Source organism: Phyllobates terribilis, unplaced genomic scaffold, assembly GCF_046119375.1.
Source record: "Phyllobates terribilis strain yellow unplaced genomic scaffold, ASM4611937v1 Scaffold_2__4_contigs__length_985480577, whole genome shotgun sequence".
Taxonomy (NCBI): Eukaryota; Metazoa; Chordata; class Amphibia; order Anura; family Dendrobatidae; genus Phyllobates; species Phyllobates terribilis.
In genome coordinates, this window is record NW_027362762.1 from 200,745,522 (window position 1) to 200,771,780 (window position 26,259).

The following is a 26,259-nucleotide window of genomic DNA, read 5'->3' on the forward strand; positions in this document are numbered from 1 at the left end:
AGAAGGTCAATAAACTACCACATAAATCGCTGTTACACAAATCTAAGAATGCTAGTGTGATTTAAAAACGTAATTCTTCTATTCCGGTGATTTCTACTAGTTATAGTTTACAATTTAGTGCTATAAAGAACATTATTATCAAATACTTACCTATCCTGTTCCAGGATCCAATTTTAAATACCATCTTACGTCCTGGTATAAGATATGCCCCACGTAGAGGTCAAACCCTGGGCGACCTTTTGTCTCTGAACCTGTATCAGGATTCCACTTCAAGTAAGAATTGGCCGGCACAAAAAGGCTTTTCTAAGTGTGCTGGAACCAAATGTAATATGTGTTGATTTGCGGTTATATAAGCAGCATTTGTAATGCCTAATGATAGATCTTTCTTTATCAATTCTTTCATAAATTGTGATACCAAATATGTAGTTCATGGTACTAGTTGTGATTTATGCAACATGCTGTATATAGCATATACCATTAGAAAATTAAAATCCCGCATTTCCAAACATATTGCGGATATCATTAAAGGCAAACCTACGTCCTCTGCATCGAAAATTTCATTCAAATGTATCAGAGAATTTGAACTCCTGTTTTTTTTCAGAAAGAGTCAATAAGCCAAAAAGAGGCAGCAACTGGAGAAAGCTACTAAAGAGGCTTTTTGGATTCTAAAAGCGAATACTAGATATTCCATAGGAATGAATTACTGACCTTATGTATATTGATTTTTTGCAATTTCTTGTCTTTTCATGTTGTATTTACATATTCTGATGACTTTAACATGGGTGGGGCTTGTGGTTTTAATAGGAAGCGGTTGTATAGAACAAGTACGTTATGACTACGACCGCTGTGCAGTCGAATCGCATCAACAGACCACCGCTACACTGTTTGTACTTTTTTAATAAAAGATGAAATAAAGTAAGGTGTTTTTTTTCCAACTGAATATTTTTGCCACTTTTTTTGTCTCACAATTAATCAATGGGTAAAAAAATGAAATCACTTAATATTGAGCAGAGTTAAAGGGAACCTGTCACGTGAAAAAACGCTATTAACCTGCAGATATGGGGTTAATCTGCAGGTTGACAGCGTTCTGAACCTGCCTGGCGCCCGCACTTAGACCCCCGCTGCCGGGAGCAAACTAACTTTATTCCTCCTGGCAGCGTTTGAATTTCAGTCACAGGGGCGGCGCTGGTTCAGTCACCGCTTTATGTATAGAGAGCGGTTGGCTGTAATCGCACCACCAGCACTGACTGACAGCCGGCTGTAATGTTGAGCCGGCTGTCAGTCAGTGCTGGGGATGCGGTTACCGCAGCTGCTCTCTATCCAAAAAGTGGATAATACACGCCGGCGCCACCACAGTGACTGAAACCCGAATGCTGCCAGAAGGAATAAAGTTCCCCTTAAGTATTCTGGCACAGTGCTAATGCTAATACATGTTAGGACAATGCCTATTGTAGTATGTGTTTTTACCACTAACAGTAAATCAACACCAAATAATTTACTGCTTTTTATAAAGTTTATAAATCATACTGCTCTTGTTATTCAGTTCTTGTAGCTTGATCAACAGCTCCACCCACACAGTATGGTTTCTCCACAGCCAACTCCAAACAGTATGATGTCCCCACTGCTTCCCAAACATTAGGATGTTCCCACAGCTCTCCCACACACAGTATGATGCCTCTACACACAGCATGATTGCCCCACTGCTCACCAACATAGTATAATGGCCCCCACAGTCAGTATGGTCTCCTAGCCTTCCCCTCACACAGTATGATGGTCCTCACAGCCCCTCACACATGGTATGATGGTTCTTAGAATCCCCCTATACACAGTATGATGAACACCACAACCCCCTATATTCAGTATGGTGGTCCTCACAGCCCCTCTATACAGTATGATGGTCCTTACAGCTCCGTATATAAAGTATGATCCCCCATACAGATCCCTATATACATTATGATGCTCCACACACAGCCCCTATATACAATATAAACCAACACAGCCCCTCCTATATACAGTGTGAACCCACACACACAGCCCTCCCAATATACAGTAGGAGACCACACACATTCACACACGCTCTGCTCCGGTCTTTGTTGTGTGCACTGAGACTCAGTCACACACTGAATGGTGAAAGGAATGGTTAAGGATGCAGATAGTGGTGAAATCGGGACATAGGCAGAGGTGGGTGACTGCATGGTGCAGCCTGTGGGCCACTGTTTTCATCCCTTTGGCTGTCTTGGGCCGCGGGCCAAACAGGAACAGCCATAGGGCAGGATGTGGCCATGGGCCGCACTTTGCCCAGGTCTGGTTTACGGAATACAGCTCTATTATTGGGGTTAAAGGGAATGTGTAATTAGAAAATGACCCACTGTTTAAATCAGGTTTTTATCTTAAATGTATTTTAATTTTCAGTCTCATTTTTCATATCATGATTTGTAATAGGAATATTGGTGTAACCTTTCATTGTACTTCAGCCTTCTGTAATGAACAAGAGGAATGAATGTAAAAACAGCCTCAGTGGCCAGGGTGAAAATTACAATATTTATATTTAAAGAAAAAAACATATTTTGATATGGAAAAAAAACATTGCCAAAAATTGTAAAAAATTGCATTCAACACAAAAAAACTGATTTAAATAATAAGTGATGATACATTCCTTTTCAATTATAGCAATTTCCATTAAGCTCCCATGCTTTTCTTAGTGACTGCAGGAAGCCAAGTTGGTGTCTTGTTATTTAGGCCACTATACATATATACTAAGAAAAAAATAAGAGCAGTTCTGTCATTGTTGCACGAGTTTTGTTTTTGCGGCATCCATTGTTTGGCGAAAATTAAATGTAACATTTATTACAGATTAGTACAATTATGTTGATACCAAATTTATATTTTTATGTTTTACTACTTTTTAAAAAATGTAAAAATAACAAGAACCCATAACTTTATTTTTCATTAGAGTGAGAGCTTGTTTTTTGTAAGGCAAGCTGTAAATTTATTGGCACACAGGTACACAGAATCTTTTGATCATTTTTAATTTTATTTTTCCGTCAGGCAAGGTCAACAAAAAAACAGCAATTCTAACATTTTAAGGCATTCATGAGACGTGGGATAAATAATGCAGCATTTTAAAAGTTTAGATTTTTACTGATGTGGTAATGCTAAATATCAATTTTTTTTGTCCAGAATAGAAAAAAAGTAGCTGACCATTTAAGAGTATGGTGAACATTTGTACTATGTTTTATACCTCATTCAGACGTATGTGATTTTTATTATACGTAAAGTAAAACCTGACTGTTGTTTTGGATCAGATTTTTATCATTGTTTGGTCAGTGTGTAAGTTTTTACACCAGTGATTTTCAAAATAATCATCATAAAATGTTAGAGTTGGAGGGGACCTCCAGGGTCAAAGTGTTCAACCCCCTGCTCAATGCAGGATTCACTATTCATCCTTATTCTCATACAGAGAAGATACAGATTAGATATTAGAAAAAAACTTTTTGACAGTGAGGGTGATGGATGAGTAGAACAAGCTGCCACGAGAGGTGGTGAGTTCTTCTTCAATGGAAGTCTTTAAACAGAGGCTGGACAGACATCTGTCTGAGATGGTTTAGTGAATCCTGCATTGAGCAGGGGGTTGGACTCGATGACCCTGGAGGTCCCCTCCAACTCCAACAATGTATGTTTCTATGACACAAGTGGAGGAACGACCAGGAGAAAGGAGTGGAGGAGAAATTTTCATTGTTTTTTTATTTTCTGCAGTTTATATCTAGAATCCTGAAAGAGAACAAGTTTAATTCTACACTTTCTCCTCTCTCAATACAAAGTGATCTGTAGAGCACTAGTCGTCATAGTGTGTGGCTGACCACATGTGCTGCTTCGATGATGTTATGGACTGGACGCTGAACCCTCTTGTCAGTAACAGGAACTTGTAGGGTAACTTTCTGCGTCAGGTTACTGCGGTTGTTGACGATTAGTAGGGAGTTCTGCTGGGTGAGGATCTCATTGCTTACAGAGATGCCATCCAGGTACTGCTTCAGCAAAACACGCAGTTTCTGGTTGTCATGAGAAAGGACAGTTTTCTCGCAATCAAGTGCCCAGCGTTCAAGGAGAACCTTATTGTACCGCTTCCAAAACTGATCTAGTGCAGCGTAGTCCAGCATCATCTGAAGGGCCAAAGAGAAATCAAAGCAATTTCACAACTGTGTACCATTTAAGATGTACTACAAATAATAAGACAAAAATATGTTTTATAAATAATTAATTGAAAAACACAACATTATTAGTTAAACACTTATCAATAAAAGCACAGAAAAGGGGGGTGGGGCTGATGCAGGGCACAGTGCTATTAAATATGAAGCGTTACCGCAAAGAGCCGCTAGATGGCAAAGGGCTCACAAAAGTTGGCGGTGTTTAAAGTACAGAGGTCCAATTTAATACACTCAAAATATATTTGGTTTTACATAAATGTAAATTTAATTCATACTAACCACTCATGTTAAATAAAGGTGCATCACCGCATCAGCCTCCACCTCAGACTCCAACAAGCATTTCATCCGGGAGTAAGAGGGAGGAGGAGAGGAGGTATCTTTTATATTTGAAAGAAGGCAGTAATTAGTTAAATCAATAAAAGTAATTACCCAATGGCTGCTGTTTGCCACATCAATAGAGCGGCCTAAGACCGGAAGTCGTGCATCAGAGCACATTACGCAATCACGTGATCATGCACGTCATGAAGGGATGCGAGGCAACGGAGGGCGGCGTGAATCAATGCTTGTAAAGATGGTGCCATATTTAAAGAGGGAGATATGCGCATAAGTAATAGGAAATGTAAAGAAAAGTGAAGGAGTGAACAGAATGAAACAAATAAGGTGAGAAATTAAAGTAAGGAAGAATGGAATAATGAAATATCAACAGATAATACATATCTTTATATATATTGTGACAAAGTCACTGGTAAAGTGCTGGAGGGGAGATATGTTTCCCTGAGGCTGTTGGCGTCAGTGAACTAAAACCATTACATTTCCTCCAGCATATTATGTGTCGAGAGGGGTTAACTCCATAGTAAAAGGGAGTGTTTTTTTTTTTCGAATGGCCATAGAGCGGGTGGGAGGCCATTCACCATGTCTCTCCGCCTCAGGGTGTGGTCTGGGGGGAGTTTAAATACTTAGCCAGCTGAGGCATTCAGTGTTCAGTAGGTCTGGAGTGAGGAACTCCAGATCTGTTTGTGTGGAGCTATTCTGAACCACACGGAATATCTGCACTCTCAGCAAGCGGATCCCTGCTTCCACAAAGACTGTGCTTTTGTGTTGCCATATTGCTTTTTGTCTCCTGTTTGCCCAGCGGGATGTGTTTTCTTTTGTGGACTCAGTTGGTTTATGCTGCATTTTTTAATAAATCAACCAGAAGTTTTGAAGAGCGATCTACCACAATATGGATAATATAAATAAACAATATAATCCCTATATAATAGAAACATATTAAATAAAAAAATAATATAGTCAAGACATAGCTGGTCCAGAAAATAGTTTTCCTGCCCCCACTCATTTCTGCAAATTAAGTTACCTGTCCAAATCTTTAAGTAAATGTCAGCTTAACTTGGTCGCTCGCAACACTGCAGTGTTGAGACTGTCCCACCACAGACACTGGCAGTGCCTGACGTATCCCGCTGTGTTACAAATAAGTCAGTCAGGTGCCACCAAGATGTCTGTCATTCTGATGGAAAACACAGGACCGTGGGCAACAAAAAAACGACAGAATCTGTGACAGAGGCTCCTAATGAAGCCTCAGAGGACGACTTGGTCAGAGCCTAGAAGGTGATATTTATTTAGTTAGAATTCAGAAAGTGGACAAATTCCTCCACACTAAGTGAAAATGGTATTGTTTCAAATCAATATGCAGCGTGGTCATGATGAGATGCCAATTGCGTGCTATATCTTGAGTACCAATAAGCATAAAAGCGCATTAGAGGAGTTTGAAATTTCTATTCGGGTGCTCACACTTCGTTATAAACTTGCTGACATGTTTATGTCATTGGGGTCTCACGTCTTGTGCTGAAGTGTAAGTATGCAAATTAGCTCTCCCTCAAAACATAGGAAGGCATCTTGCAAGTACTACCCAAGAAGTAACTAGTCTGTAAGTCAAGGTCCAAACATTTACTGAGCCCTGCAAGACCAAGGATATATGCCAAGCCAGAAGCACATCTACAGACAGCCTGTTTCGGGGTTTGTACCCCTCATCAGTGTAGAGCAGAATATGGCTGGCTACACTGAGGAAAGTACTGTTCTTCAAAAAACTAGCTGTGCATGTAATCTTACAGGCAATTCTCCATGGGAGAAAAGTATTCAAATTAGTTTATTTTGTCCAGTGATAAAGCTATCTTGCAAGTACCACCGAGGGAAGGTAGCTACCCTACAAGTCAATGTCTAACCCTTTTATGAGCTTTTTACAACATGACAAGTGATAAATTTCAAGCCAGAATCTCATCTACAGAAAGCCTGTTTCGTCCAGCCAGACACTGCTCTATACTGCTGAAGGGCAAACACCCTGAAACAGACTGTCATTTATTCAATGTCATTTTGCAATCATCTTGTAAAAGGATCAGACATGAACTTATAGGGTAGCTACCTCCCTGAGGTGGTACTTGCGAGATAGCTCTCACACAGAACTGGTCATGTTGCAAGGCTCGTTGAAGGGTTGGACATTGGATTATATGGTAGCTTGTACTTGCTTTTCCATGTCTCTGAAGATAATAAAGTTAGTTGCAGTCAGTTTTAAGCCTAATCCAATGAGTTTGAGAGAATGTACACAAATGTAAGCTTTGTAAATTGTGGCACCCACGTACACCCACCTGTGCCAGCTGCTCAGACGGCTCCTCCATGCTGGCTCTCTCAGCCTCCTCCTTCTCTGCATCACTTAATGAAGATGGGTAAAATGGCAGCACTTTCTCTTCCTCTGTTTCCAATTTACGACACATTTCTGCCAAGCGAAGAATATGCTCTCCCTGTCCGTGGAGCAAACAATAAAATCTTATTTTTTAGACAAGATTCCCATTTGTACACTTAAGGGAGTTTATAAGAAATAGTAAAAAAAACATAATTTACTTGTTTGATGACTGTGCAAAGCAGTCATCAAAGCAAAAGGTGGCTACTTTGAAGAACCTAGAATATAAGACATATTTTCAGTTGTTTCACACTTTTTTGTTAAGTATATAATTCCACATGTGTTAATTCATAGTTTTGATACCTTCAGTGTGAATGTACAATTTTCATAGTTATGAAAATACAGAAATATCTTTAAATGAGAAGGTGTGTCCAAACTTTTGGTCTGTACTGTATGTAATCAGTATGTAAAGGGAATGTATCATCAAAATATGACTTACTTTTTATATTAGGTTTTTGAGTTAAATATATTTTTTCATAATTCATCAATGTTACTTCATATCACCGTCCGTATTACAAAAAAAATGACTCTTTGCCATTTTCCCCTTGGAAATTCATATTTTCAGGAAATCTACATGTACATTAGAAGCAATATACTGACCCCATCATTTGTATTGAAGCGTTTAATGAGCATGTGCAAAGATCATTGTGAAGGGAGCAGAGTTATCTGTGCTATTCCCTATTAGAATTGATGGATCTTGTGTTATCAGCTGTGTATAGAAAGGTTACCTGTCACTGGAATACTGTCTGAATGAAGCTGAAAAGTGTACTGAAGGGAACAGGGAGTGTGGGTCCAAAATAGAGCAAGTGGCCAAAATGAAAATTGCAAGGTTTCTATTTTTTTTGCTGCTGCAGCTTTTTAAAAGAAGATTTACTGTTTGACTCCCCTAATGCAAAATCTCATACCCATATGTACATCCTAATGGGATGAAACTCATCCCGGTGTACATGTATGTGATTGGAATGGTGAGAGTACATCCTCAGCGGGATGGTATGTATGTACCAACTTTGGGAACATGTAAAAGAGACCTGGCATCAGATTTCGGCCCGAGACATGTTTGAATCTGATAGAGAGCATGCCCAGAAGGATTCAGGCGGTGTTGAAAGCCAAAGGTGGATTTCCAAAATACTAACAAAATAATAAAAATTTTAATTTAGATATTTAGGAGCAAAACAGTAACAATGCAGTGACATGACAATCTGCATAACTAATAATATGCAAAATAGTTGCAAGTCAAAATTTATGTAGGAGATAGCCAAGATGATTGTCTATAAAATGATGGTAGCATCACGTTCAAAAGCAGTAATGGATGGTGAGATATGGAGACAAATTCAAAAGTTCAAAACATTGTTACCCTTTTGCTCATCACTGTACATGTGAAGACTCTGTCACTCCAGCTCTATTCCCCAACCAGCGCTGCCTCATCCTGCTTGACTGATATCCTCCATGGTGTCTGAGTGCAGGCAAAGGAGCCCTCAGTCAAACAAGAGGAGATGGCACTGGCCGGGGAATAGAGCTGGGGTGACAGAGGCTTCAGATATACAGCCTCATTTGCATATCAATTAAAACACTAATTTCTCAGTAACAAAACAACAGATTGACCATGTAAAAGTATTGGTGAACTTGTCTTTGGAAGCGCTATATGCACATATAAATAGTTTGGGTGTGAAATCCTACTGACAGATTCCCTTTAAAAAAATTTCATTGCATAAAAGTATAAAACATAAAAAAAAACTATACAAATTGGGTATCACAGTAATCATATTGATCTATACAATAAAACGATATCATTCTTTATTCCTAGTTGTGACAGACATAAAAAAATACAATGCCAGAAAAGTTTTGTTTTTGTTTTTCTGTTTATCCTTCCTACCAAAAAAAGGAATAAAAATTTGGTAAAAAGTTATATGTGCACGAAAAATGACACTAGTGAAAACTACAGTTTGACCAACAAAAGGAAAGACCTCAAACCTCTAAGAAAAAAAAATTGGTTCTCAGAATGTGGCAACCAATAAAAAATGATTTTTTTTTTAAAAAAAAAGTTGTTTTTTGTTCAAAAGTAATAAAGCATTAAAAAAAACTATAAAAAAATTGGTATTGTCCTTATGTCGACTTGCAGAATAAAGTTAATATGTTGATTTTTCTGAATCTGTGTGGGACACATAAATAGAATAACATTTAAATTATCAAAAAAAAAAGTATTGCTCCCCATAAAGAGTTAATAAAAGTAAAGTAATAAAGTATATGCATTCCAAAAAGGTGCTTTTGACAAATACAACTCATATTACAAAAACCAAAGCCCTCACATAGTTATGTTGATGAAAAGAAAATTGCACCTGGAATGCAACAATGAAAAACAAAGAAAAAAAAGATATTCAGTCATTACAGAGTTGTTCCCAAAAACCATAAAAGGCCAAATTAGGCATGGTCCTTAAGAGGTAATGGGGTAATGCACTTTGTCCATCTCATTTGAATATTCCACACAGTTATATACTGTATGTACAGATCCTATAAACCCCATGTATATTTATATTAGTACACGTGGTGATACCTTCTCTATAATTCTGTTCAGTTCCTTGAGAGTTGCATTGCTCTGAACAGTCAGAGTGGTGAGACGACTATGCTCCGCACTTCTTGTTTGGTTCATCTGGCCTTTTAGCTTCTGGAACTGCTTGTGCACCACCTCCTTATTCTCCCGCAGTTGCCGGTTCTGCTCATCACTTGCCCGAGCATGAGTTGCCACCTTATTCCTCAAGGTTGTTATTTTTTCCTATATAAAAGAAAGAGTAGTCAGTACTTTATCTCCTTAACACTGCACGGTGGCTCAGTGGTCAGCACTAGGGTCCTGGGTTCAAATCCCACCAAGGACAACATCTGCAAGGAGTTTGTATGTTCTCCCCGTGTTTGTGTGGGCTTCTTCTGGGTTCTCCGGTTTCCTCCCGCACTCCAAAGACATACTGATAGGGAATCTAGATTGTGAAATGGGGACAGTGCCCATTATGTCTGTAAATTACCTGAATTGTAAAGTGCTGAGGAATATTTTGGCGCTATATAAATGAAAAGGTTATTATTATTATATAGCAGTCATGAGCAAATGTGAGTTTGTGCTCCATTAGAGATATATCTGTTATACTGATCGTCCGGTACTGCTCTTATAACTGTGCGATTGGCTGCCAGAGCCTTACTGGTATACAGGAGGAAAAGAAAGTCCCCAATATCACAACTTTACTAATAAAAATAATTATATAGAGGGTGGTCTAAAAGTAGGTGGACAGAAAGTGTAATAAGGTTATGAAGGGGGAGATTTATCAAACAAAATCCAGTAATTTTAGATAACATTATGTGGAGTGATGAAGCTTCTTTCAAATTCTCCGGCCATATTAACAGACATAATTGTATTTACTGGTATAATGAGAACATGCATTTAACATTAGAGCAACAACTAAATGAGCCTGGTGTCAATGTTTGGGGCGGTATTTCAAGTTTTGGTGTTTTAGGACCAATATTTTTTGATGGAACAGTCACAGGAGATAAGTATCTCGAAATTCTAATGAATCAAGTTGTTCCCCAGTTACAGCAACAGCCTAATTCAAATGACCTTTATTTCCAACAAGATGGGGCCCCTCCACATCATTCAAGAGTAGTCCGCGAGTATCCTGATGAAACATTTCCTAATAAATGGATTGGCCGAAGAGGCCCACTTGATTGGCCGGCACGTTCACCAGACTTGACCCAATGGATTTTTTCTTTTGGGGAGTACTCAAGGACAAAGTTTATAGTCGAAAACCAAAAAGTGATTTGAAAAATTACATAAGAGATGCATTTCAAGAAATTAATACCCAAAGAGACTTGTGCAAAAAAGTTTGTCGAAGCGTAAGAGGCGACTTCAAAGCTGTGCAAATTGTAATGGAAAACAGTTTGAGCACCTGCGTTGATAAAATTTAAGGGCTTTTGTATTATTGTTCAGAATAAAATTTAATTATCAATGTTATGCTTGTGTTAGTAAATATAATTTCATATATAAATCAAAATAAATGTTATTATTTTCTGGCCACCTTCTTTTGGACCACCCTGTGTATGTGTGTGTGTGTATATATACAGTGCAGACCAAAAGTTTGGACACACCTTCTCATTTATTTTTTTCTGTATTTTCATGACTATGAAAATTGTACATTCACACTGAAGGCATCAAAACTATGAATTAACACATGTGGAATTATATACTTAACAAAAAAGTGTGAAACAGCTGAAAATATGTCTTATATTCTAGGTTCTTCAAAGTAGCCACCTTTTGCTTTTATGACTGCTTTGCACACTCTTGGCATTCTCTTGATGAGCTTCAAGAGGTAGTCACCGGAAATGGTCTTCCAACAATCTTGAAGGAGTTCCCAGAGATGCTTAGCACTTGTTGGCCCTTTTGCCTTCACTCTGCGGTCCAGCTCACCCCAAACCATCTCGATTGGGTTCAGGTCTGGTGACTGTGGAGGCCAGGTCATCGGGCGTAGCACCCAATCACTCTCCTTCTTGGTCAAATAGCCCTTACACAGCCTGGAGGTGTGTTTGGGGTCATTGTCCTGTTGAAAAATAAATGATGGTCCAGCTAAACGCAAACCGAATGGAATATCATGCCGCTGCAAGATGCTGTGGTAGCCATGCTGGTTCAGTATGCCTTCAATTTTGAATAAATCCCCAACAGTGTCACCAGCAAAGCACCCCCACACCATCACACCTCCTCCTCCATGCTTCACGGTGGGAACCAGGCATGTAGAGTCCATCCGTTCACCTTTTCTGCGTCGCACAAAGACATGGTGGTTGGAACCAAAGATCTCAAATTTGGACTCATCAGTAGAGATGAGCGGTGTTCGACTAGAACTGTTCGCCAATCTCAAATTCGAGCTGTTTTGGGCGGTGTTCGAGTTGTTCGACGAACCCGAACGATTTGCAAAAAATTCGGCTGTTCGAGGTTATGTTCGATAACTGTTCGTGCACCAAAAGCATGTCCTGCATGTCTGGCGCTATTTAGAGCACCAATCATGCAGGGATTGTCTGCCACTCACTGTAATGCCACAGCCATGGTGGTTGTGGCATTACAGTGATTGCCCAAATCGATGGGAACAGTGCTCACAGTGAAACATGAAAAGCCGGCAATTCAGCAGCGGCATACTCCTGTACCCGACAATTTAGAACCGAAAGAATAGAGCTTCACACATAGATTAGATAGATAGAAACATGTCAGTCACATATATAAGAAGTACAGTGACAGTGTTGCTTACTGTACTTGTCATTTAGTGTGAAGGATTTATCAAAAAAAATAATAGTGTTTTCATGCACCGTCTCTTTAAAAAAGCCGGCCGGCAATTCAGCAGCGGTACCCGACAATTTATAACAGACAGAATAGAGCTTCACACATAGATTAGATAGATAGAAACATGTCAGTCACATATATATGAAGTACTGTGACAGTGTTGCTTACTGTACTTGTCATTTACTGCAAAGGATTTATTAAAAAAAATAATAGTGTTTTCATGCACCGTCTCTTTAAAAAAGCCGGCCGGCAATTCAGCAGCGGTACCCGACAATTTATAACAGACAGAATAGAGCTTCACACATAGATTAGATAGATAGAAACATGTCAGTCACATATATATGAAGTACTGTGACAGTGTTGCTTACTGTACTTGTCATTTACTGCAAAGGATTTATTAAAAAAAATAATAGTGTTTTCATGCACCGTCTCTTTAAAAAAGCCGGCCGGCAATTCAGCATCTGTACCCGACAATTTATAACAGACAGAATAGAGCTTCACACATAGATTAGATAGATAGAAACATGTCAGTCACATATATAATAAGTACAGTGACAGGGTTGGTTACTGTACTTGTCATTTACTATTAAAATAAAGGATTTATTATTAAAAAAAATTGGCGTGGGGTTCCCCGTAATTTTAGTCTCTAGCGGAGGTTAAGCAGACAGCTGGGGCAGATGTTTGAAGCCTGGGAAGGGGGTAATACCCACGGAGCTTCCCAGGCTACTAATATCAGCCCCCAGCTGAATACCTAGCCTTTACTAGCTATTAAAATGGAGGACCCCCCCAAAAAAATGACGTGGGGTCCCCCCTAATTTAATAGCTAGCAAAGGCTAGGCAGACAGCTGGGGGCTGATATTAATAGCCCAGGAAGGGAGCCATGAATATTGGCCCCCTCCCAGGCTAGAAACACCAGCCGTCAGCCGCCCCAGAAATGGCGCATCCATAGGATGCGCCAATTCTGGCACTTAGCCTCGCTCTTCCACGCTGCCCTGGTGCGGTGGCAGGGGGTAATAGGGTTGGGGTTGATGTCAGCTTATAATGCCAGCTGACATCAAGCCCAGGTTAGTAATGGAGAGGCGTCTATAAGACACCCCCATTACTAACCCCATAGTCAAAGTTAAAAGAAAACACAAACACCCAGAATAAAGTCCTTTAATTGAAATAAAGACACAATTCTTTATTGTTCTAAATTAAACCATACTTACCATCACGCCCATTCCAGCTGAAGCCAACGATCTCCTGCAATAAAAGAAAAATAATAAAGCAACCTCATCCTTACCTTTCCATGGTTCCCACGACAGCTTCAGCTCTGCTACATCGAGATAACAGGCTGGACCGCAGCAGAACGCTGCCATCCAGCCTGTCATCCCGCAGACACTGAGAAGCGCAGGCATGCTTGCGCTCTGCAGTGTCTGGCTGTGACGGCATAAAGATGAGACGAGTTCATGTCCAATGAACTCGGCGCACCTCATGCACGTCACTGACAGCGTGGGAGAATTCTCCTGCACTCAGCACTTCAGCGTGAGAATTCTCCCACGCTGTCAGTGACGTGCATGAGGTCAGCTGAGTTCATTGGACATGAATGAGCTCACCTCATGCACGTCACTGACAGCGTGGGAGAATTCTCACGCTGTAGCGCTGAGTGCAGGAGAATTTTCCCACGCTGTCAGTGACGTGCATGAGGTGAGCTGAGATCATTGGACATGAATGAGCTCACCTCATGCACGTCACTGACAGCGTGGGAAAATTCTCCTGCACTCAGCGCTTCAGCGTGAGAATTTTCCCACGCTGTCAGTGACGTGCATGAGGTGAGCTCATTCATGTCCAATGAACTCAGCTGACCTCATGTACGTCACTGACAGCGTGGGAGAATTTTCACGCTGAAGTGCTGAGTGCAGGAGAATTCTCCCACGCTGTCAGTGACGTGCATGAGGTGCGCCGAGTTCATTGGACATGAGCTTGTCTCATCTTTATGCCGTCACAGCGAGACACTGAGGAGCGCAAGCATGCCTGCGCTTCTGAGTGTCCGCGGGATGACAGGCTGGATGGCAGCGTTCTGCTGCGGTCCAGCCTGTCATCTCGATGTAGCAGAGCTGAAGCTGTCGTGGGAACCATGGAAAGGTAAGGATGAGGTTGCTTAATTATTTTACTTTTATTGCAGAAGACATTGGCTTCAGCTGGAATGGGCGTGACGGTAAGTATGGTTTAATTTAGAACAATAAAGAATTGTGTGTTTATTTCAATTAAAGGACTTTATTCTGGGTGTTTGTGTTTTTTTAAATACTTTACTAGAAATTCATGGTGGTCATGTCTAATATTGGCGTGACCCCATGAATTTCGGGCTTAGGGCCAGCTGATAATGCCAAGCTGGCCTTAACCCCTTTATTACCCAGTGAGCCACCGCACCAGGGCCCTGGATGAGTTGGGTACAGCGCCAGAAGATGGCGCTTCTATGAACGCGCCATTTTCTGGGGCGGCTGCGGACTGCAATTTGCAGCGGGTGGGGCCCAGAAAGCTTGGGCCTCCCTGCGCTGCGGATTCCAGCTCCCAGCTGCCTAGTTGTACCTGGCTGGGCACAAAAATAGGGCGAAGCCCCACGCATTTTTTTTTTTAATTATTTCATGAAATTCATGGAATAATTAAGAAAAAAAGGGCTTCCCTATATTGTTGTGTCCAACCAGGTACAAATAGGCAGCTGGTGGTTGGGGGCAGCCCGTCCCTGCCTGCTGTACCTGGCTGGACACAAATATAGTGCGAAGCCCCACGTCAATTTTTTTTTCATTATTTCATGAAATAATTTTTTTAAAAAAGGGCTTCCCTATATTGTTGTGTCTGGCCAGGTACAAATAGGCAGCTGGTGGTTGGGGGCAGCCCGTCCCTGCCTGCTGTACCTGGCTGGACACAAATATAGTGCGAAGCCCCACGTCAATTTTTTTTTAATTATTTCATGAAATAATTTTTTTAAAAAAGGGCTTCCCTATATTGTTGTGTCTGGCCAGGTACAAATAGGCAGCTGGTGGTTGGGGGCAGCCCGTTCCTGCCTGCTGTACCTGACTGGACACAAATATAGGGCGAAGCCCCACGTCAATTTTTTTAAAATTATTTCAGGAAATTCATGAAATAATGAAAAAAAAATTGATGTGGGGCTTCGCCCTATATTTGTGTCCAGTCAGGTACAGCAGGCAGGAACGGGCTGCTCCCAACCACCAGCTGCCTATTTGTACCTGGTTGGACACAACAATATAGGGAAGCCCTTTTTTTCTTAATTATTCCATGAATTTCATGAATTAAAAAAAAAAATACGTGGAGCTTCGCCCTATTTTTGTGTCCAGCCAGGTACAACTAGGCAGCTGGGGGCTGGAATCTGCAGCGCAGGGAGGCCCAAGCTTTCTGGGCCCCACCCGCTGCAAATTGCAGTCCGCAGCCGCCCCGGAAAATGGCGCGTTCATAGAAGCGCCATCTTCTGGCGCTGTACCCAACTCATCCAGGGCCCTGGTGCGGTGGCTCACTGGGTAATAAAGGGGTTAAGGCCAGCTTGGCATTATCAGCTGGCCCTAAGCCCGAAATTCATGGGGTCACGCCAATATTAGACATGACCACCATGAATTTCTAGTAAAGTATTTAAAAAAAACACAAACACCCAGAAAAAAGTCCTTTAATTGAAATAAACACACAATTCTTTATTGTTCTAAATTAAACCATACTTACCGCCACGCCCATTCCAGCTGAAGCCAATGATCTCCTGCAATAAAAGTAAAATAATAAAGCAACATCATCCTTACCTTTCCATGGCTCCCACGACAGCTTCAGCTCTGCTACATCGAGATGACAGGCTGGACCGCAGCAGAACGCTGCCATCCAGCCTGTCATCCCGCAGACACTGAGAAGCGCAGGCTTGCTTGCGCTACTCAGTGTCTGGCTGTGACGGCATCCAGATGAGCCGAGGTCATGTCCAATGAACTCAGCTCACCTCATTCACGTCACTGACAGCGTGGGAAAATTCTCACGCTGAAGCGCTGAGTGCAGGAGAATTTTCCCACGCTGTCAGTGACGTACAGGAGGTGAGCCGAGTTCATTGTCGGCTCATCTGGATGCCGTCACAGTCAGACACTGAGGAGCGCAAGCATGCCTGCGCTTCTCAGTGTCTGCGGGATGACAGGCTGGATGGCAGCGTTCTGCTGCGGTCCAGCCTGTCATCTCGATGTAGCAGAGCTGAAGCTGTCCTGGGAACCATGGAAAGGTAAGGATGAGGTTGCTTTATTATTTTTCTTTTATTGCAGGAGATCGCTGGCTTCAGCTGGAATGGGCGTGATGGTAAGTATGGTTTAATATAGAACAATAAAGAATTGTGTCTTTATTTCAATTAAAGGACTTTATTCTGGGTGTTTGTGTTTTTTTTTTAACTTTGACTATGGGGTTAGTAATGGGGGTGTCTTATAGACGCCTCTCCATTACTAACCTGGGCTTGATGTCAGCTGGCATTATAAGCTGACATCAACCCCAACCCTATTACCCCCTGCCACCGCACCAGGGCAGCGTGGAAGAGCGAGGCTAAGTGCCAGAATTGGCGCATCCTATGGATGCGCCATTTCTGGGGCGGCTGACGGCTGGTGTTTCTAGCCTGGGAGGGGGCCAATATTCATGGCTCCCTTCCTGGGCTATTAATATCAGCCCCCAGCTGTCTGCCTAGCCTTTGCTAGCTATTAAATTAGGGGGGACCCCACGTCATTTTTTTGGGGGGGGTCCTCCATTTTAATAGCTAGTAAAGGCTAGGTATTCAGCTGGGGGCTGATATTAGTAGCCTGGGAAGCTCCGTGGGTATTACCCCCTTCCCAGGCTTCAAACATCTGCCCCAGCTGTCTGCTTAACCTCCGCTAGAGACTAAAATTACGGGGAACCCCACGCCAATTTTTTTTAATAATAAATCCTTTATTTTAATACTAAATGACAAGTACAGTAAGCAACACTGTCACAGTACTTCATATATATGTGACTGACATGTTTCTATCTATCTAATCTATGTGTGATTCTCTATTCTTTCTGTTATAAATTGTCGGGTACAGATGCTGAATTGCCGGCCGGCTTTTTTAAAGAGACGGTGCATGAAAACACTATTATTTTTTTTAATAAATCCTTTGCAGTAAATGACAAGTACAGTAAGCAACACTGTCACAGTACTTCATATATATGTGACTGACATGTTTCTATCTATCTAATCTATGTGTGAAGCTCTATTCTGTCTGTTATAAATTGTCGGGTACCGCTGCTGAATTGCCGGCCGGCTTTTTTAAAGAGACGGTGCACGAAAACACTATTTTATTTTTTAATAAATCCTTTACACTAAATGACAAGTACAGTAAGCAACACTGTCACTGTACTTCGTATATATGTGGCTGACATGTTTCTATCTATCTAATCTATGTGTGATTCTCTATTCCTTCTATTCTAAATTGTCGGGTACAGATGCTGAATTGCCAGCCGGCTTTTTTAAAGAGACGGTGCATGGAAACACTAATATTTTTTTTAATAAATCCTTTGCAGTAAATGACAAGTACAGTAAGCAACACTGTCACAGTACTTCATATATATGTGGCTGACATGTTTCTATCTATCTAATCTAGGTGTGATTCTCTATTCCTTCTATTCTAAATTGTCGGGTACAGATGCTGAATTGCCGGCCGGCTTTTTTAAAGAGACGGTGCATGAAAACACTATTATTTTTTTTAATAAATCCTTTGCAGTAAATGACAAGTACAGTAAGCAACACTGTCACAGTACTTCATATATATGTGACTGACATGTTTCTATCTATCTAATCTATGTGTGAAGCTCTATTCTGTCTGTTATAAATTGTCGGGTACCGCTGCTGAATTGCCGGCCGGCTTTTTTAAAGAGACGGTGCACGAAAACACTATTATATTTTTTAATAAATCCTTTACACTAAATGACAAGTACAGTAAGCAACACTGTCACTGTACTTCATATATATGTGACTGACATGTTTCTATCTATCTAATCTATGTGTGATGCTCTATTCCTTCATGTCTAAATTGTCGGGTGTATGCCGCTGCTGAATTGCCGGCCGGCTTTTTTAAAGAAAGCGTCTTCTGAGCAGTTTGTCAGCTTTTGGACACCTTTGAAGGTGTTTTCTATGTGTTCCTATGTGTTTTTGTTTGCCTGCCATTGGTCTTAACGGTGTTCGACGGTGTTCTAAAGTGTTCGACGAACAGTTCGACGAACAGTTCCTCGAACATCCCGGTGTTCGACGAACCGAACCGAACCCGAACACTACGGGGGTGGCTCAACACTACTCATCAGACCAAAGCACAGATTTCCACTGGTCTAATGTCCATTCCTTGTGTTCTTTAGCCCAAACAAGTCTCTTCTGCTTGTTGCCTGTCCTTAGCAGTGGTTTCCTAGCAGCTATTTTACCATGAAGGCCTGCTGCACAAAGTCTCCCCTTAACAATTGTTGTAGAGATGTGTCTGCTGCTAGAACTCTGTGTGGCATTGACCTGGTCTCTAATCTGAGCAGCTGTTAACCTGTGATTTCTGACGCTGGTGACTCGGATAAACTTATCCTCAGAAGCAGAGGTGACTCTTGGTCTTCCTTTCCTGGGGCGGTCCTCATGTGAGCCAGTTTCTTTGTAGCGCTTGATGGTTTTTGCAACTGCACTTGGGGACACTTTCAAAGTTTTCCCAATTTTTCACACTGACTGACCTTCATTTCTTAAAGTAATGATGGCCACTCGTTTTTCTTTACTTAGCTGCTTTTTTCTTGCCATAATACAAATTCTAACAGTCTATTCAATAGGACTATCAGCTGTGTATCCACCAGACTTCTGCACAACACAACTGATGGTCCCAACCCAGGGCAGGCTCCAGGTTTTTCTGGGCCCCGGGTGAAAGAGTCTCAGTGGGCCCCTTTAACACATACCACGATTCATGATGCAGAGATACGGCGGAGAAATATATATATATAGTACAATGCAAAGATTTCACTTCATGAGTGATATCTATTGTAAATTCCACAATAGCTCAGAAACCGGTGAATCGCTCCACACAGAATAGTGGCCCCCATATAAGGCTCCATACGGAATACTGGTCCCCATATAACGCCCATACGGAATACTGGCCCCCATATAACGCTTCATACGGAATACTGGCCCCCATATAAGGCCCCATACGGAATACTTGCCCCCATATAAGGCCCCATACGGAATACTGGCCCCCATATAAGACCCCATACGGAATACTGGCCCCCATATAAGACCCCATACGGAATACTGGCCCCCATATAAGGCCCCATACGGAATACTGGCCCCCATATAAGACCCCATACGGAATACTGGCCCCCATATAAGACCCCATACGGAATACTGGCCCCCATATAAGACCCCATACGGAATACTGGCCCCCATATAAGACCCCATACGGAATACTGGCCCCCATATAAGGCCCCATACGGAATACTAACCCCCATATAAGGCTCCATGCGGAATATTGACCCCCATATAAGGCTCCATGCGGAATACTGACCCCCATATAAGGCTCCATGCGGAATACTAACCCCCATATAAGGCTCCATGCGGAATACTGACCCCCATATAAGGCTCCATGCGGAATACTGACCCCCATATAAGGCTCCATGCGGAATACTGGCCCCCATATAAGGCTCCATACGGAATACTGGCCCCCATATAAGGCTCCATACGGAATACTGGCCCCCATATAAGGCCCCATATGGAATACTGGCCCCTATATAAGGCTCCATATGGAATACTGGCCCCCATATAAGGCTCCATAAGGAATACTGGCCCCCATATAAGGCTCCATACGGAATACAGGCCCCCATATAAGGCTCCATACGGAATACTGGCCCCCATATGGAATACTGGCCCCCATATAAGGCTCCATACAGAATACTGGCCCCCATATAACGCTCCATACAGGATACTGGCCTCCATATAACGCTCCATACAGGATACCGGTCCCCATATAATGCTGCATGCAGGCTGTTACCCCCCACATATTGCCCCATACAGGCTGTCCCCCCCTTATAATGCTCCATGCAGGCTGTTACCCCCCACATAATGCCCCATACAGGCCCCTCCCTTTTAATGCTCCATGCAGGCTGTTACCCCCCACATAATGCCCCATACAGGCTGCCCCCCCTTATAATGCTCCATGCAGGCTGTTCCCCCCCACATAATGCCCCATACAGGCCCCCCCTTTTAATGCTCCATGCAGGCTGTTACCCCCCACATAATGCCCCATACAGGCTGCCCCCCCCCCCCTTATAATGCTCCATGCAGGCTGTTCCCCCCCACATAATGCCCCATACAGGCCCCCCCTTTTAATGCTCCATGCAGGCTGTTACCCCCCACATAATGCCCCATACAGGCTGCCCCCCCTCTTTATAATGCCCCATGCAGGCTGTCACCCCTCCTCTTTATAATGCTCCATGCAGGCTGTCACCCCTCCTCTTTATACTGCCCCATGCAGGCTGTCACCCCTCCTCTTTATAATGCCCCATGCAGGATGTCCCCCCCTCTCTTTATAATGCCCCGTGCAGGCTGTTCCCCACCTTATAATGCCCCATGCAGGCTGGTCCCCACCTTATAATGCCCCATGCAGGCTGTCACCCCTCCTCATTATAATGCCCCAAGCAGGAATCCCCCCCTCTTTATAATGCCCCATGCAGGCTGTTCCCCACCTTATAATGCCCCATGCAGGCTGTCACCCCTCCTCTTTATACTGCCCCATGCAGGCTGTCACCCCTCCTCTTTATAATGCCCCATGCAGGCTGTCACCCCTCCTCTTTATACTGCCCCATGCAGGCTGTCACCCCTCCTCTTTATAATGCCCCATGCAGGATGTCCCCCCCTCTCTTTATAATGCCCCATGCAGGCTGTCACCCCTCCTCTTTATACTGCCCCATGCAGGCTGTCACCCCTCCTCTTTATAATGCCCCATGCAGGATGTCCCCCCCTCTCTTTATAATGCCCCGTGCAGGCTGTTCCCCACCTTATAATGCCCCATGCAGGCTTGTCCCCACCTTATAATGCCCCATGCAGGCTGTCACCCCTCCTCATTATAATGCCCCAAGCAGGAATCCCCCCCTCTTTATAATGCCCCATGCAGGCTGTTCCCCACCTTATACTGCCCCATGCAGGCTGTCACCCCTCCTCTTTATACTGCCCCATGCAGGCTGTCACCCCTCCTCTTTATACTGCCCCATGCAGGCTGTCACCCCTCCTCTTTATAATGCCCCATGCAGGCTGTCACCCCTCCTCTTTATAATGCCCCATGCAGGCTGTCACCCCTCCTCTTTATAATGCCCCATGCAGGCTGTCACCCCTCCTCATTATAATGCCCCAAGCAGGAATCCCCCCCTCTTTATAATGCCCCATGCAGGTTGTTCCCCACCTTATAATGCCCCATGCAGGCTGTCACCCCTCCTCTTTATAATGCCCCATGCAGGATGCCCCCCCTCTCTTTATAATGCCCCGTGCAGGCTGTTCCCCACCTTATAATGCCCCATGCAGGCTGGTCCCCACCTTATAATGCCCCATGCAGGCTGTCACCCCTCCTCATTATAATGCCCCAAGCAGGAATCCCCCCCTCTTTATAATGCCCCATGCAGGCTGTTCCCCACCTTATAATGCCCCATGCAGGCTGTCACCCCTCCTCTTTATAATGCCCCATGCAGGATGCCCCCCCTCCCCTCTTTATAATGCCCCATGCCTCCATACATTAAAAAAAAAAAAAAATCAAATACTCACCTCCCTTCTCCTCACCTGCTACCTGCTGCCCGCTGCCTGCTGCCCGCCGCTCGCTGCTCGGCTCCGAACTCCAGCGTTGTCGGCGTCTTCCCGCTCCCTGTGACGGCTCAGGGGAGGGCGCGGTGTAAAGACGTCACCGCGCCCTCTGACCTGAGACGTCACAGGGAGCGCAGAGCAGGAAGACAGCTGATCTGCGGAGGCACGGGGAGAGGTAAGTATCGGGCTGCCGGGGCCCTGAGCAAGCGGCGGAGAAGGGCGGGCGCTGACACCGCTCTCCTCCGCCCATAGCCCAGCGGGGTGCGCGACCGCCAGTGGGCCCCTCTGCCTGCTCAGGGCCCCGGCATTTGCCCGGGTGCTGACGCCGGCCCTGTCCCAACCCCATTTATAAGGCAAGAAATCCCACTTATTAAACCTGACAGGGCACACCTGTGAAGTGAAAACCATTTCCGGTGACTACCTCTTGAAGCTCATCAAGAGAATGCCAAGAGTGTGAAAAGCAGCCATCAAAGCAAAAGGTGGCTACTTTGAAGAACCTAGAATATAAGACATATTTTCAGTTGTTTCACACTTTTTTGTTAAGTATATAATTCCACATGTGTTAATTCATAGTTTTGATGCCTTCAGTGTGAATGTACAATTGTCATAGTCAAGAAAATACAGAAAAATCTTTAAATGAGAAGGTGTGTCCAAACTTTTGGTCTGTACTGTATATATATATATATATATATATACACACACACACATATACATATATATACATACACGCATATACATATATATACATACACACACAAACACACTGCTCAAAAAAATAAAGGGAACACTTAAACAACAGAATATAACTCCACGTAAATCAAACTTCTGTGAAATCAAACTGTCCACTTAGGAAGCAACACTGATTGACAATCAATTTCACATGCTGTTGTGCAAATGGAATAGACAATAGATGGAAATTATTGGCGATTATCAAGACACACTCAATAAAGGAGTGGTTCTGCAGTTGGGGACCACATCTCAGCACTAATGCTTTCTGGCTGATGTTTTGGTCACTTTTGAATGTTGGTTGTGCTTTCACACTCGTGGTAGCATGAGACGGACTCTACAACCCACAGAAGTTGCTCAGGTAGTGCAGCTCATCCAGGATGGCACATCAATGCGAGCTGGGGCAAGAAGGTTTGCTGTGTCTGTCAGCGTAATGTCCAGAGGCTGGAGGCACTACCAGGAGACAGGCCAGTACACCAGGAGACGTGGAGGGGGCCGTAGGAGGGCAACAACCCAGCAGCAGGACCGCTACCTCTGCCTTTGTGCAAGGAGGAACAGGAGGAGCACTGCCAGAGCCTTGCAAAATGACCTCCAGCAGGCCACACATGTGCATGTGTCTGCACAAACGGTTAGAAACCGACTCCATGAGGGTGGTATGAGGGCCCGACGTCCACAGATGGGGGTTGTGCTCACAGCCCAACACCGTGCAGGACGCTTGGCATTTGCCACAGAACACCAGGATTGGCAAAGTCGACACTGGCGCCCTGTGCTCTTCACAGATGAAAGCAGGTTCACACTGAGCATATGTGACAGACGTGACAGAGTCTGGAGATGCCGTGGAGAGCAATCTGCTGCCTGCAACATCCTTCGGCATGACCGGTTTGGCAGTGGGTCAGTAATGGTATAGGGTGGCATTTCTTTGGAGGGCTGCACAGCCCCCCATGTGCTCGCCAGAAGTAGCCTGACTGCCATTAGGTACCGAGATGAGATCCTCAGACCCCTTATGAGACCATATGCTGGTGCGGTTGGCCCTGGGTTCCTACTAATGCAGGACAATGCCAGACCTCATGTGGCTGGAGTGTGTCAGCAGTTCCTGCAAGATGAAGGCGTTGAAGCTATGGACTGGCCCGCCCGTTCCCCAGACCTGAATCCGATTGAGCACATCTGGGACATCATGTCTCGCTCCATCCACCAACGTCACGTTGCACCACAGACTGTCTAGGAGTTGGCGGATGCTTTAGTCCAGGTCTGGGAGGAGATCCCACAGGAGACCATCCGCAACCTCATCAGGAGCATGCCCAGGCATTGTAGGGAGGTCATACAGGCACGTGGAGGCCACACACAATACTGAGCCTCATTTTGACTTGTTTTAAGGACATTACATCAAAGTTGGATCAGCCTGTAGTGTGTTTTTCCACTTTAATTGTGGGGGTGACTCCAAATCCAGGCCTCCATTGGTTAATAAATTTGATTTCCATTGATGATTTTTGTGTGATTTTGTTGTCAGCACATTCAACTTTGTACAGAACAAAGTATTCAATGAGAATATTTCATTCATTCAGATCTAGGATGTGTTATTTGAGTGTTCCCTTTATTTTTTTGAGTAGTATAGATTATATTATATATATATATATATATATATATATATATATATATATATATATATATATATACAGTACAGACCAAAAGTTTGGACACACCTTCTCATTTAAAGTTATTTCTGTATTTTCATGACTGAAAATTGTACATTCACACTGAAGGCATCAAAACTATGAATTAACACATGTGGAATTATATACTTAACACAAAAGTGTGAAACAACTGAAAATATGTCTTATATTCTAGGTTCTTCAAAGTAGCCACCTTTTGCTTTGATGACTGCTTTTCATGCTCTTGGCATTCTCTTGATGAGCTTCAAGAGGTAGTCAGCGGAAATGGTCTTCCAACAATCTTGAAGGAGTTCCCAGAGATGCTTAGCACTTGTTGGCCCTTTTGCCTTCACTCTGCGGTCCAGCTCACCCCAAACCATCTCGATTGGGTTCAGGTCTGGTGACTGTGGAGGCCAGGTCATTTGGCGTAGCACCCCATCACTCTCCTTCTTGGTCAAATAGCCCTTACACAGCCTGGAGCTGTGTTTGGGGTCATTGTCCTGTTGAAAAATAAATGATGGTCCAACTAAACACAAACCGGAAGGAATAGCATGCCGCTGCAAGATGCTGTGGTAGCCATGCTGGTTCAGTATGCCTTCAATTTTGAATAAATCCCCAACAGTGTCACCAGCAAAGCACGCCCACACCATCACACCTCCTCCTCCATGCTTCACGGTGGGAACCAGGCATGTAGAGTCCATCCGTTCACCTTTTCTGTGTCGCACAAAGACACGGTGGTTGGAACCAAAGATCTCAAATTTGGACTCATCACACCAAAGCACAGATTTCCACTGATCTAATGTCCATTCCTTGTGTTCTTTAGCCCAAACAAGTCTCTTCTGCTTGTTGCCTGTCCTTAGCAGTGGTTTCCTAGCAGCTATTTTACCATGAAGGCCTGCTGCACAAAGTCTCCTCTTAACAGTTGTTGTAGAGATGTGTCTGCTGCTAGAACTCTGTGTGGCATTGACCTGGTCTCAAATCTGAGCTGCTGTTAACCTGCGATTTCTGAGGCTGGTGACTCGGATAAACTTATCCTCAGAAGCAGAGGTGACTCTTGGTCTTCCTTTCCTGGGGCGGTCCTCATGTGAGCCAGTTTCTTTGTAGCGCTTGATGGTTTTTGCAACTGCACTTGGGGACACTTTCAAAGTTTTCCCAATTTTTCGCACTGACTGACCTTCATTTCTTAAAGTAATGATGGCCACTCGTTTTTCTTTACTTAGCTGCTTTTTTCTTGCCATAATGCAAATTCTAACAGTCTATTCAGTAGGACTATCAGCTGTGTATCCACCAGACTTCTGCACAACACAACTGATGGTCCCAACCCCATTTATAAGGAAAGAAATCCCACTTATTAAACCTGACAGGGCACACCTGTGAAGTGAAAACCATTTCTGGTGACTACCTCTTGAAGCTCATCAAGAGAATGCCAAGAGTGTGCAAAGCAGTCATCAAAGCAAAAGGTGGCTACTTTGAAGAACCTAGAATATAAGACATATTTTCAGTTGTTTCACACTTTTTTGTTAAGGATATAATTCCACATGTGTTAATTCATAGTTTTGATGCCTTCAGTGTGAATGTACAATTTTCATAGTCATGAAAATACAGAAAAATCTTTAAATGAGAAGGTGTGTCCAAACTTTTGGTCTGTACTGTAATATATATATATATATATATATATATATATATATATATATATATATAGAAAAAACACTGCTCAAAAAAATAAAGGGATTACTCAAATAACAAATGGGGGAAATAAATATTTGATCCCTTGCTGTTTTTGTAAGTTTGCCCACTGACAAAGACATGAACTGTCTATA

General features: G+C 43.2%; 1 protein-coding gene across 1 annotated transcript in view; it reads right to left on the reverse strand.

The window, feature by feature from the left end:
- Nucleotides 1-3,032: 3,032 nt before the first annotated feature.
- Nucleotides 3,033-26,259, reverse strand: part of DRC2 (dynein regulatory complex subunit 2) — a 51,792-nt gene continuing 28,565 nt past the window's right edge. The window contains exons 7-9 of the mRNA XM_073670254.1: nucleotides 9,488-9,706; nucleotides 6,845-6,997; nucleotides 3,033-4,160 (exon numbers count right to left, since the gene is read on the reverse strand). Coding sequence (XP_073526355.1) covers nucleotides 3,843-4,160; nucleotides 6,845-6,997; nucleotides 9,488-9,706 — 690 coding nt within the window. The 3' untranslated portion in view covers nucleotides 3,033-3,842. The remainder of the gene's footprint in view (nucleotides 4,161-6,844; nucleotides 6,998-9,487; nucleotides 9,707-26,259) is intronic.